Source organism: Pogoniulus pusillus, chromosome Z (assembly GCF_015220805.1).
Source record: "Pogoniulus pusillus isolate bPogPus1 chromosome Z, bPogPus1.pri, whole genome shotgun sequence".
In the NCBI taxonomy this organism is placed as follows: domain Eukaryota; kingdom Metazoa; phylum Chordata; class Aves; order Piciformes; family Lybiidae; genus Pogoniulus; species Pogoniulus pusillus.
Window position 1 is genome coordinate 90,925,318 of NC_087309.1, and position 13,682 is coordinate 90,938,999.

Sequence of the window (13,682 nt, forward strand, 5' to 3'; positions counted from 1 at the left end):
TTGACTACCCTGATGACTTCTTTTCCAAATCTGAGCAGCCAAAAAATATTCTGATCATAGACTGGTTTAGGGTGGAAAGGACCTCAAAGATCACCTGGTTCCAACACCCTGCCATAGGCAGGGACACCTCCCACTAGAACAGGTCACTCAAGGCCTAATCTTGAAGACCTTGAAGTCTTGAAGACCTCCAGGGAGGGAGCAGCCACAACCTCCCTGGGCAACTTGTTTGTTCTAATATTTCACCACCTCACTACAAAGAACTTCCTCCTAACATCTAGCCTAAATCTACCCCCTGCCAGTTTAAACCCATTAATCCTTGTCATGCTTGTGGACTCATTGCTTGTTTCAGACAGCACTCCTTACTCTGCACTGCACATACACGTTTGCAGATTATATCCAAACCTTTTAATTTGAAACCTAAATATAATTTCACAAAAATAATGTCTGATTTAATTAAAAAAATCCTCACAACTCCAAAGCTTTTACTCTGGAAATTTCCTTAAGAAAATAATACTAATTCTTGTAATGAATCAAGCCTCCAAAATTAGAGCAAGGAACCCAGTTACAAAAAACAGGCGGTGGTTTTTTTTTGTTTGTTTGTTTGTTTTTTAAACTATTTGTTTCATTTGTATTGCAGCCAAAAATCTTTTATTAATAGGTATCTGAGGTAAAGTAGTGAAAGCAGCTTGCCGAAGTGAGAATAAAACTTGTTTTTACAAATTTAATAAGAAAAGAGCTAACTGCTGAGGAATGCAATTTTTATATTAATTTGCTTTAAACTAATGTTAATAAATGGTTAATAATTCAGACTTTTTAACCTAATTTTGCAGCAACAATTGTTTATTAAGCATAATGCAGATTTTGCCTTCCTGCACAGAAACTACATTTTTAAAAAATTTATTTTGCAAGTCACTTTTTCATTCTCATGAAATCATAAGGTAAGGAGCTACATTACCTGCAGTAGTCAAACTGTTTGCTGACAGCAGAAGCTCCACATAATAGTTTTTGCTCTGACTGAACTGCATATAAAAATACCCAGTTACGTATGTTCTAAAATATTTTACCATACACAAATGCACAAAATACAGCACCAAAAGTCCCAGTATAATTCTTGTGATCTAGTATTTTTGGTAAAAATTCTACTGTTATGCCAAGGGGAAATTTATGCAGGCAAAACCCTGAAGTATTTTACAGCAAAGCACTTCTCATATACGTTAACACACAGAGGTTCTGATTGAAAAGACTCTGTAAATGAATCCAAGTTTCCTCAAGTTGCACTGACAGTCTGGAAACTTCTTCCAGTAGGTTTGGCTCTGATGAGACAATCTTAAGGTGCAACTGAAAATGAAAACAAGCAATTAGAGAAACAAATACAGATAGTACCAACATCTGAGCGTTCAGTTTCTTCATTCAATTTCAATACTTTGCTTTCAGCAATGGCCCAAGCACTCTTTCCCTTCAAGTAATTCCCTCCATTTAACGCTGCCTCCATTTGTCAGTCTTTTACATGTCACTTTACTTCCACATATATACATTACAGGAGAGAAGGCAGCAGAATGTCTTAAATATATTATTGCTCTACTAAGTAGTATTCTTTTGCTGCTGCTGAACCTGTGCTAATCACACACTTCTCTAGAGGGCAACTTTCTTTTTCCAAACTGCATCACAAATTCCTCTTCTGGCTACAAAGGCTAAACAGGTGCACTGACATCGATCAGGATTATTATTTTAATTACCAGTGTTACATAAATATGCCAGCACATTCTATGTGATAGAATAGATAGAGAGAGATTATGTCTCTATGTAATTAACAGTAACTTTGCTAAAGCATAAAGAAACCTTTAAGCCTTGCTGTGAGTCAATACATTATTACCTCTTAATGGATTAAACAGTTACTTTTCTGGCTACAACTTAAATTTAGTCTTGTTAAACTCAGAGCTGTTTTCCTTGGAACCTACAATAAGAATTTGTTTGCCGCATGGTAAGTTTATATTACTATACTGTGGTTTAGATCAGGAGTACATTTCTGAGGCAAATTACCTAGCTGTCCCTAATGTATCCTGCAAGACATAAGTTTCTTTTCTATAAAAATAAGCATAAAATAATTTTTAACATCTAATATCACAACTATTAATCATATCCACTCCACAGAACAGGTTAATAATAAATAGACAGGATAAAATGCCACAGCTGAATTAATATCGAGACCTCAACTCCAGGTGTTTTGTTTCATTCTACAGTATTACTCGTCCACACTACTTGTTCTTCTGGAAGCTGCCCTGAATCTTCTGTCTTAACTCCAACAAAATTAAAAGAGCAAGTCATACTTGTTCACTGTTACATTCTATCTATAAAACCAATTCTTGTAATACTACTCTTAAGAAATAGTCAGTTAAATAGACAACATTAGAAGATGTCTGAATGCTTAGAACAACTTTGTCCTAGTAAACCATAATTAACTTGCTTTCTCCCAGTTTCATAAACCAGAGTATATTGACAAGGTAAGCATCTGTACAAGAATTTCAATCTTCTGCAGAACCACTTTAACAGTAATTGCTACTGTATTTTATTACAGTAACTTTCTAACCTCCACACACCTGGGAATAATTTCATTGGCTCTTCAGTGCTTAACAGCTAACAGAAGAAAGCCCACTGACACAGAAATCACATTTCAGACATGTTATGTCTAGTGGTAAGTCCAAGAAAATGCCTATTTTACTTCCTCAAACACTGTACATAGAATTGTTTTTTTTACTTAAGGTGCAGCGTACCTTAGTTTAGCAAGTACCAGCTACTAAAAAGTTACCCAAAAAAAAAGTTCTGACAAACACTAGAATAAAATCTGTCTGGCACAGTCCTCTTCACAGTACCAGTTTTTTGGCAAGTTTTTCTTGACTCTGACTAGAGGAGCTGTCAAATTACCCAATGCATTCAGTTATTTATTAAAAAAATTACTTCCATCAAAAATCACTGAAGACAAATTACAACCTTTTAGCGGTTTAACCATCATTTTAAATATGATTAACATAAAACTCTCTAAGAAAATTGTTACCTTTAGAAATAGTGCAAGATACGCTTGTGCAAGTTCAAAGTTGTACTTCTTGTTCAGCATCATCCCAATCATTCTCAAAAAGCTTAGCATCACCTCCACTGAGCCACCACCTTCAGGGGCCAAACCCCTTAGTTCTATCTCTATATTAGACGGTCCCAAACTTTTCAGTAAGTTAAGTGGAGGTGTATCTGTGTTAAAGCATTGAAAGACACATTACCAGTAACACCTGCAGAAAAGAATCTTCAAAATTATTGATGTGGACAGATTTATTCAAAAATTCTTAAGCTATATTTCAAGTTTCTACTGTTTTCTCACTTCTCTGTTTTCCTCAAAGTACCATTCTGTCTTCAATTTGCTGTCCTATTACATACTACCCATAAGCACCACTCTAACAGTTGCCTCTTATTTGTAAGTTCACCTTGAAAAATACAAGTAACTTCTATGTACTTTTTTCCCCACTTACATCTTTTAAGTTGAATAAAATTTATTAGCCACACAACATTGTCATTTTATACCTCTTGGCATAAAGAATGTTCTACGTACTTTGGACTTCAAGCAAATACATAGAAGAAACTGTTTACTATCACCCTTACTAGGAATCTTTTGTGTTTGTTCTTATTGACATTAAGCTAAACTGAAGGTCAGCCAGTACAGATAAGGTAATTATTACTTTCGTTAAGTAGACTCTTCCTGTTTTATTGGGACCCGGGGGAAATATTTTCTCTGGTACAAATACATACAATTTACTGTATCACAGTATCACCAAGGTTGGAAGAGACCTCACAGATCATCAAGTCCAACCCTTTACCACAGAGCTCAAGGCTAGACCATGACACCGAGTGCCACATCCAATGTTGCCTTGAACAGCCCCAGGGACGGTGACTCCACCACCTCCCCGGGCAGCCCATTCCAGTATCCAATGACTCTCTCAGTAAAGAACTTTCTCCTCACCTTGAGCCTAAATCTCCCCTGGCGCAGCCTGAGGCTGTGTCCTCTTGTTCTGGTGCTGGCCACCTGAGAGAAGAGAGCAACCTCCTCCTGGCCACAACCACCCCTCAGGTAGTTGTAGACAGCAATAAGGTCACCCCTGAGCCTCCTCTTCTCCAGGCTAAACAATCCCAGCTGCCCCAGCCTCTCCTCGTAGTCCTTGTGCTCGAGGTCTCTCACCAGCCTCGTCGCCCTTCTCTGGACACGCTCAAGCATCTCAATGTCCCTCCTAAACTGGGGGGCCCAGAACTGAACACAGTCCTCAAGGTGTGGTCTAACCAGTGCAGAGTACAGGGGCAGAATGACCTCCCTGCTCCTGCTGGCCACACCATTCCTGATGCAGGCCAGGATACCACTGGCTCTCTTGGCCACCTGGGCACACTGCTGGCTCATATTCAGGCGGGTATGGATCAGCACCCCCAGATCCCTTTCTGTCTGGCTGCTCTCCAGCCACTCTGACCCCAGCCTGTATCTCTGCATGGGGTTGTTGCGGACAAAGTGCAGCACCCTGCACTTGGAGCTATTGAACACCATCCCATTGGACTCTGCCCATCTGTCCAGGCAGTCAAGGTCCCGCTGCAGAGCCCTTCTGCCCTCCAACCCAGTCCCATCTGCCCCCAGCTTGGTGTCATCTGCAAACTTGCTGATGACTGACTCAATGCCCTCATCCAGATCATCTACAAACTCTTCTTCCTCTCTTCATAAATGTGCTACTTCAGGATTTCTACAATCCTAACTGATCTTTAAGAATTCTACCCATTTGCCTTTAAAATGCAGAAATAAAAATAAGGTTGCAAACACAGCTGTTGGTAAAAACATTTAAAAAAACATCTAATTTATTTTGCCAATAAGTTGATCAGGAGAGTCACTTCTTATACTCCTGTATCATGATAATTAATGTCATCAGGCATTGGCTAATATTCCTCACGTGGTATAAATCTGGTTTTATCTGTATTCAATTCCTAGGAAAGTCCTTAGCTAGTTTTCAATTTAACTGTGATATCAACAGATGCATTTTGACTCAGTTTTGTGCTGCAACATGCAAAAACAAAGCATGGAACATAACACAAAACTGGTACACATGCAATACAGAAAAGGTGTCCAGCTCAATCCATGTTCCACAGTCCTGATCTGAAGTATGAAACTCGGCCTCCATTCCAATGGCAAGACAGGATGGTGTCTAATATAGTACTTATTTGCATAGCCTAGTCACCTTCAGAAGAGTTATTTATAAACTACTAAGCACAAAGCCGTGATCCTGAGTCAGGATCAACAAGCTCCCTCAACTAGGATTACAGCACAAACACTGGAGCACACCTGCCTTATAGGGAGGTGGCCTGAGTGGGGCCCTGGGGACCACTACTGAGAAGCATCAAGTGCACTCCTTGGTACAGCACTGGATAAAAAACTGTGGTGGTGAATGGAGTTAAATCTGGCTGGCACCTGGTCATCCAGGGTTCAATACTAAGGCCTGTCCTCTTTAATATATTTATTTATCATCTGGATGAGAGGTTTCAGTAAGTTTGCAGATGACACCACACTGGGCAAATGTGTCGATCGGCTAGAGGGTAAGGAAGGTTTACAGCAGGATCTGGACAGCTCTGACCAATGGGCCAGTGTTAATTGTATGAGGTTCAACAAGGTCACGTGTCAGGTCCTGCACTTGGATCACCCCATGGTAAGCTACAGACTTGAGAGTATGTGGTTGCAAACCTAAAGCTTGGAGAAGGACACAGGGGTATTGGTCAATAGGCAACTAGAATACAAGTTAGCTGTGTGCCCAGATGGCCAAAGAAGGCCAATGGCATCCTAGTTTGTATCAGAAACACTGGCCAGCAGGAAAAGGAAAAGTGATCATACCCCTGTATTCAGCACTGGTGAGGCCACACCTCAAGTACTGTGTTCAGTTCTGGCCCCCTCATCATACGAAGGATATTGAGGTGCTGCAGTATGTTTGGAGAAGAGCAATGAGGCCTGTGAAGGGCCTATGAGGAGCATCTGAGGGAGCTGGGATTGTTCAGTCTGGAGAAAAGGAGGCCGATGAGGGACCTTATTGCTCTCTACAACTATGTGAAGGGAAGTTGATACAAGAAGGTTGCCAACTTCTTCTACTTGGTGGCGAGTGACAGGACTAGAGGATACAAGCTGCGCCAGGTAAGATTTAGGCTGGAAATACTTCTTCAGCATCCCTGGAGATGTTTCAGTGGCATGTGGATCTGGAGCTTAGGGTCACGGGTAACCCTTCAGTGCTAAGTCAAAAGCTGAACTGGACGATCCTGAAGGCCACTTCCAACCCAATATATTCTGTGATTCTGTTGTCTTAGGAACTTTGCTTTCTTTCTCTATATTGGTTTTAGCTCAAACTGGGCTTCATGCATTGCGGTAGCAAGCATGTTTCATCTAGATTGGCTACCTATGTATTAGCTTATATATAAGCTATAGTATTTGCCTTGGCTATTCTATTATGCATCTGTTTTGCCTCACATGTTCTGGGAGGCATTAGAAATCAAACGTTCATGGAAGTATTATCAGTAAGTACATTTTTAGTTAAATATTTTATTAACTTACATTCATTAGTGCTCAAGGCGTCTTCAAGATGAATGTAGAAATTAGATTTCTGCACCAGTACTCCAAGGTTTACTACCTTTGACTAGACCATGAAAATACAAGGCAGTACAAGAATACATCAACACACTTTTGTATCTCAATTACATTCTTTTTGCACTGATAGCAGACTTAAAGGAAAAAAAGAAATAATGTAAATGTGTTAAAACTGTTAATTTAAAGCCTCTAGCAAGATTTCACTTAGCATTAAAAAGCATTCTTTTTCAATTATATTACATAAACACTATTATACTAATTTTGTTTTTACCTGTATTTCATTTTCTTCCTCTGGAGTAACATATCGAGGTATAAGACCAGGAACTGTTGGGATGAAGAAAGGGGCTGACTTGGGAACTTTTAGTGGCTCTCTTGGTTTATTTTTTTCCTGTTAATTAGATATTTGAATTAAAATCATCATCATAGTAAAAACATGTAGGATTTTTTTCTGTCAATAATCTTATTTTATAAAATACTGTGAAAAATGTAAGCAGTAACTGAAAAGTAAATAAATGAGTAAAATGTTCTACCACTAAATACAAAGCTACTACTTAGAAGAAAATCAGCCCCTCTTCCAAATCCCAGGTAGAGTGAAAAGTAACATACTTCTCTATTGCAAAATCCTTGAAAAACATCTGAAAAGTAGGATCAAATTTTGTGACTGGTTAAATGCAGCTCACAGAACAAAGGCAATATATCCGCCTGTGTACTGTTTTTTCATGCATTCGTTCCTTTTCCAGTGTCACAGGCTTATTAGCTGCACTAACATGGAAGTATCTGCCTTCAGACAGCTATTTTGTATGTTGCAGATATAGCAACAGTAGAAGTTACGAAACCTTTCCTCGTTCTCAAGATCTCTTAGATATTCAATAGAATAGTTAAAGACAACTGTATGTCTCACATTACAGGAGCAAGAGCCACATTCTTGAAAAAATACAATCCAAACACTACAGTAGATAAGCAGTGATATGCCTAACATCATTACCTTGATAACATCAAGACTGAGGAGATTTTTCCACCTTGACTCTGGTAATAAGGAAAGAGTCATCAGCTGCTCTTCCAGTTGCTCAGGTGAGACATATTCTGTCATTTCACCACAAGTTTCTCCATCTACCACGTCCGCATCTATCAAGAATATATATGAGTATACACACTTCACATAAAATAATCATAACAACATACTATTTCATTTCCAGTATTTAAAAAAATCCACATGCCTAACAGCTATGTATGTGGGTACTAGCATAATGTATAGAAGAAGAACTACAGAAACTGTATTTGTTAACCCTATAAAAAACTGCGAACACCACAGAATTAGTCAAGATTTTAAGGACCAACATGATTTATCCATATACATTGGGTGGAATCATAGAATCAACCACGTTGGAAGACACCTCCAAGATCATCCAGTCCAACCTATCACCCAGCCCTATTCAGTCAACTAGACCATGGCATTAAGTGCCTCATCCAGTCTTTTCTTGAACACCTCCAGGGACAGCAACTCCACCACCTCCCTGGTGATTTATAGAAGTCAGGAAGAAAAATAGATTACTTTAAAATGTTGTTGCTTTAAAAGATATACAGCCACACAAAAGATATGCAGTCTGTCATTAGGTTTTCTCTACACATCCTATGTGGTCTTGACCAAACACCTCTATTTTCCCCTCTTTTTTTGCTAAATATTACATGGCTAAAACGATAAATGTCACAGATAGGGCTCAAACAACAACAACAACAAAAAAGTAACGCATTAAAAGTTCTGAGTACCTAAACATGAACATTTGGTGAAGACAAAGTGAATTAAAGCATAATCAGTTTACAGGACTGAAAAAGTCGAAGTTCTGGAATGAAATCCTGTCTTGCTAACTTCAATATCTAAAATAAGAATGTGTTTAATGAAGCAGTCGTCACCAAGTATATTTCTCTCTTTTACAAGTCTATAGAAATGGTTGTGTTTCTGAAGGCCTCTAGATGGAGACCACCTCTTCCCAAGTTTAGCAGTGCTTACAATTGGATCTCCACCTGGAGGAGAAACACAACTATTTCCATCACATGTATACAAAATTGCAATTTAGGCCTTTCTTTCACTAGGAATCTAACACAGGTACAAGGCAGGCCAGCCAACCTCAAATCTCTTGCCAACAAATGATATATAGCATTGAAACTACCACGGTATGCAGACAAAGAAAAAAGTTGGAGGGAAGTGGAACAAAGAACAATCCCCTTCCCACCAAGGTTAATTTCAAGCTGACCTAACAGATAATCAGCCAGGTTGTTCAGCCTGAGTGAGCTCCAGAGAAACTCTATAGATACTTGAGAGTGGTGAGACCCTGGAATGGGTTGCCCAGGGAGATGGTTGAGACCTCATCCCTGGAGGTGTTAAGGCCAGGCTGGATGAGGCTCTGGCCGGTCTGATGTAGGGTAGAGTGTCCCTGCCCATGGCAGGGGGGTGGGAACTAGATGATCCTTTCCAACCCTAACTGATTCTGTGATTCTATAGTGGCCCGCCAGCACCTCAAGGGGTGCCAATGGGGAAGCTCGGGAGGGACTATTTACAAGGGCATGTCACAAAAGGCTGAGGGGAAATGTTTTTAAACTAGATCAGTGTAGATTTATGTTGGACTTTAGGAAGAAGTTCATTACTAGAAAGGTAGCAAGACACTGAACAGTTGCCTGAGGAGGTGGTGGAGGCCCCATTCCTGCAGACATTCAAGGCCAGGCTTAATGGGGCTCTTAGCAACCTGATCTAGCTACTGTAGAGGGGATCAGATGACCTTTAAAGACCCCTTCCAACCCAATGCATTCTATGAAAACAGGTCTTTACAGAAATCTGAGATTAAAGAAAGCCAGCAAATAGTATGGATGTTTTGTCCTTGATGATGTGGTCACTGAAATGTAATTCTGTATGTCTGAACATAGAAACGTGACTGGATTTTAGTAAATAATACTAACATATGACAAACTATGCCAAGAGAAATAATGCTAAGACACAATGAGTTTTTACTGAGGAAGTGAACCATTTTCTATTGGAAACACAACAGCAAACTGAAAATGAAATATTCTTTTTCATCCAAAGATTACCTTGCAAAGGGCAGGTGCTAGGGTGTGTCACCACAGAAGGTTCATAATCTGATGGAAGGGGCCGCAAAGAGACAAGTGAATACAGAGAACGGTTTGACCTAAAAAATAAGACGTGTTTTAAAAACAAATTTCAAGTGACTGTAACAAGTACTTTTGATGTAATTTACTGCAGTCTAGTACTGCTGCACTGAAACAATGCACCAGGATCTATTCAAGATCAGCTTTCCTCATCTACCAGTTAAGTAAGAAATTAAATCATCAGAAAGTCTGAAACATAAAAGTTCTGCTGAAGCATTATTACCAGAACATTTAATATATATGGCATTATTCAGTAGGATTACTTCAATCATTTCCAGTTATACTGTGTACTTGAAATTGCAAAATGGCCTGCCTGAAAAACTTGCTTTGTGTCTAGTATGTACAATACATTATGCAAAAACAATGATTCCTCCTGCTTTCACGGAATTTCAGAGTAGTACATTTAGCAATTTTTCTGGAGGCTTGGAATACACATGCAAGTTATCATGGAAAATGTCTGGCTTTTTTTTCAATCAATATAAACTAGCACTACAATGCAACACTCCTCATGCAAAGCTATAAGCAACAAACATAACCCAAAATACTTATCAGAAGGAAAAAAAAAACAACAAACAAAAAAAAATCACTGGAAAGATGTATTATTTCAGTACTGAACCTAATGATTTATTTGCTTTAAAACCATATCAGGAGGAAATGGAAGTTAAACACATTTTATATCTATAGCAATCTATTATTAATAAACAGAAATAATCAAAAGTCTCAGTCAATGTTGTATACTAGAACAAGAAGAAAAGCACCAGATGCACACTGATACTTCAAAAAGGGTGAAAAAATACAGCAGAATCAAAGAAAAAAATTAGGTATGGTATAACAGGAATTCTTTAGATTAAGTAAGAAAGAAACATTTTGAAGCAAGAGGTCATTTAACTATCAGAGTATCTTAACTTCAAGAGATTTCAACATCTACAAATCACAACACCACATATACCAGTCTGCAAACCAGAGAAGACAAAACCCTGGAGATGATAATTACATATTATGTACTCACCACAAATAAATTCCAAGATCATCTACATGTGTTGAAGCTAGAAAATCTCCTGTAGGAGACATGGTAAGGCTCACAGCGGCAGAGTCTACCAAAAAACAATCTATGAGGCTATGGAAAAAAGAAGACAACAGAGAAATTCTCCTCAAGATGAACTTGATTATCCATGAACATGTAAATTACAGCACAAGTATGACTGAATGCAAACAGGACACTAGAACTATGCATATGAATTAACATATTGGCAGTACTCAAATACAACATATAAACTTATCAAATGAGTAACACTGTGCAACAAACCACTCATCTCTACAGAATTTTCTAAAATCAACTGAAGTTACCTCATGCTACCTCCTCAGACTTTCACATTCTATGGAAAATAGGATGAAACATCTCTCCACATTCAAGTCTTTATGCTTAACACTAACATTTTCAGTAGTCATAAATTCTGTACTTCCAGTCAGTCCTAAAGCTGCTCTGACCTCACCTTTTAACAGCATGCCTTTAATGATCAAGTCCCTCTCTTAAGTTTCTTCACATACACCTGGTTAACAGTAGGACTTGATGTTCCGAAAGGAAAGAACAACCTGCACACTGCAAAATATTATCTGCCTGACATACCACCTCTTGATCATTCCTTTCAATACTGCAGAAAATTGAAAAAAAAAAAAACAAACACATGAAAAGAAGCTTAAAATATTCAGTAGTATGTGATTATTTAGACATAAGGCACTCTTGTACACCCCAGTAGATTTCCACTCAAGCCCGCGTTCAGAGCACTGCTTGCTCTTTTAAAGGTATAGATCTGTTACTTGTACTAAGCAGATGAGTTCAACAACTAGTTCATTTAGAGAAACAAAAAGAATAAATAGGGAACTTCACAGGATTTTAGGGTTTGGAAGGGACCCAAAGAGATCATTGAGTCCAACCCCCCTGTCAGAGCGGGACCACACAATCTATCTCAGGTCACAGAGGAACACATCCAGATGGATCTTGAAAGTCTCCAGAGGAGACTTCACAACCTCTCTGAGGAGCCCATTCAAGGGCTCTGTGACCCTTAAAGAAGTTCCCTCTTGTGTTGAGGTGGAATCTCTTGTGCTGCAGCTTATATCTATTGCTCTTTGTCTTATCACAGGGAGCAAGTGAGAAGAGCCTGTACCCCATTCCTGACACCCAGCCTTCAGATATTTATAAACATTTATTAAACCCACTCTGTCTTCTCTTCTCCAGATTAAAAAGCCCCAGGTCTTCAGCCTCTCCTCATGAGGCACATTTTCTGTAACGGTGCACCAGGATCTCTTTATCAATACAGCCTAAGACTAATGGGCCTTTGGGCACAAAATAGCGAATCAGAATGACAGCCAGGCTTGACCACATTGGGTGAAATCACAGGCTTGCTTTCTCTAAATATTGGAAAAGCATTGAATTAGTCAGGGTTGGAAGGGACCACAAGGATCATCTAGTTCCAACCCCCCTGCCCAAAGCCCCATCCAGCATGGACTTAAACACTTCCAGGGACGGGGCCTGAACCATCTCCCTGGGCAACCCATTCCAGGGTCTCACCACTCTCATGGTGAAGAAATTCCTCCTCATGTCCAGCCTGAACCTACCCATCTCCAGCTACGCTCCATTTCCCCTAGTCCTGTCACTCCCTGATATCCTGAAAAGTCCTTCTCCACCTTTTTTGTAGGCCTCCTTAAGATACTGAAAAGTCACAAGAAGGTCACTTCGGAGCCTCCTCTTCTCCAGACCGAACAGCCCCAACTCCTGTCACTCCCTGATATCCTGAAAAGTCCTTCTCCACCTTTTTTGTAGGCCTACTTAAGATACTGAAAAGTCACAAGCAGGTCACCTTGGAGCCTCCTCTTCTCCAGACTGAACAGCCCCAACTCCTTCAGTCTGTCCTCATAGGAGAGGTGCTCCATCCCAGTGGCCCTGTGCAAGGCCTTGTGCAAGGTAGGCACAAGCTAAGTGTGTGTACCTTGTTTACCACAATATGTAAACAAGTCTGGGCAGACCAGAGTCCTTAGACTCAGTGGCTTCAGGTTCTTTGTCCTCTCTCCTGCAGTTGCTTCTCCCCAGAACAGAAGGAGGGAGAGCAGAAAAACATGCCTGGGCAAGCCAGTACATGTACAAGCCTATTTTAGCCTATCAGGCTACCATGACAGAGGGGAGAACAGGCCTGTGGTTCGCACAAGTCCCATGTACCTGAAGTCCCCTGCCTTCACTGAGAATGGCCAAATGAAGGCTAACTGCAGTGATGGCTGTGCCTACAAGCTGGAAAACCACTGATCATACACTGAGACTGATCATATGCTATGATTGATCTGAGACTGATCGTGTGTATATGAAACCAGAAGACATCTAAGTGGGGATTGAATACTATGATTGCCATGGACTATAAAAAAAAGAGGGAGGGAGAGGATGATAACTTTTTCCTTCTCCAATTCTTTCTCTACAGATGCAGTGTTTCCTGGCTTTGACAAGTGGCACCAAAGTAGAATGTGTGGCTGGCACTGGTCAATGCAACTAATCATTCTCACCTTTGCTTGGGCCTTGACTCAGCAGCAAGCCCCTTCTCAACATGCCTGATTGGATTGCTGCTGAATGGGACAGAATTACAGCAGTGGGGAGGGAGAATGGGATTTATTTGTATATGTTCAATTTGTTTTGTTCTATGTATTTTAGCTGGTGTGCAAAATGTGATTAATCGGGCAACTCAAGCATTTAGTATTAAGTTTATGCTTTATGGGACCTACTTCTGGTTATGGGGTGGAATTTAAGAGGGAACAGTTGGTATGTGTTTGATCAGAAGTTACAACAGGCCAATAATCACCAGGGGAAATGGGACCTGCAAGTATGCGCATGAGCAGCAGG

General features: G+C 39.9%; 1 protein-coding gene across 1 annotated transcript; it reads right to left on the bottom strand.

Moving 5' to 3' along the window:
- Positions 1 to 822: 822 nt before the first annotated feature.
- Positions 823 to 10,911, bottom strand: LOC135193114 (WD repeat-containing protein 36-like). The gene is made up of 7 exons (XM_064176605.1): positions 10,809 to 10,911; positions 9,722 to 9,819; positions 7,626 to 7,765; positions 6,912 to 7,028; positions 6,608 to 6,689; positions 3,053 to 3,240; positions 823 to 1,338 (listed from the first exon to the last, which is right to left on the bottom strand). Exons 1-7 carry the CDS (start codon positions 10,868 to 10,870, stop codon positions 1,189 to 1,191), a joined length of 837 nt encoding a protein of 278 aa, XP_064032675.1. The 5' UTR covers positions 10,871 to 10,911; the 3' UTR covers positions 823 to 1,188.
- Positions 10,912 to 13,682: the final 2,771 nt, after the last annotated feature.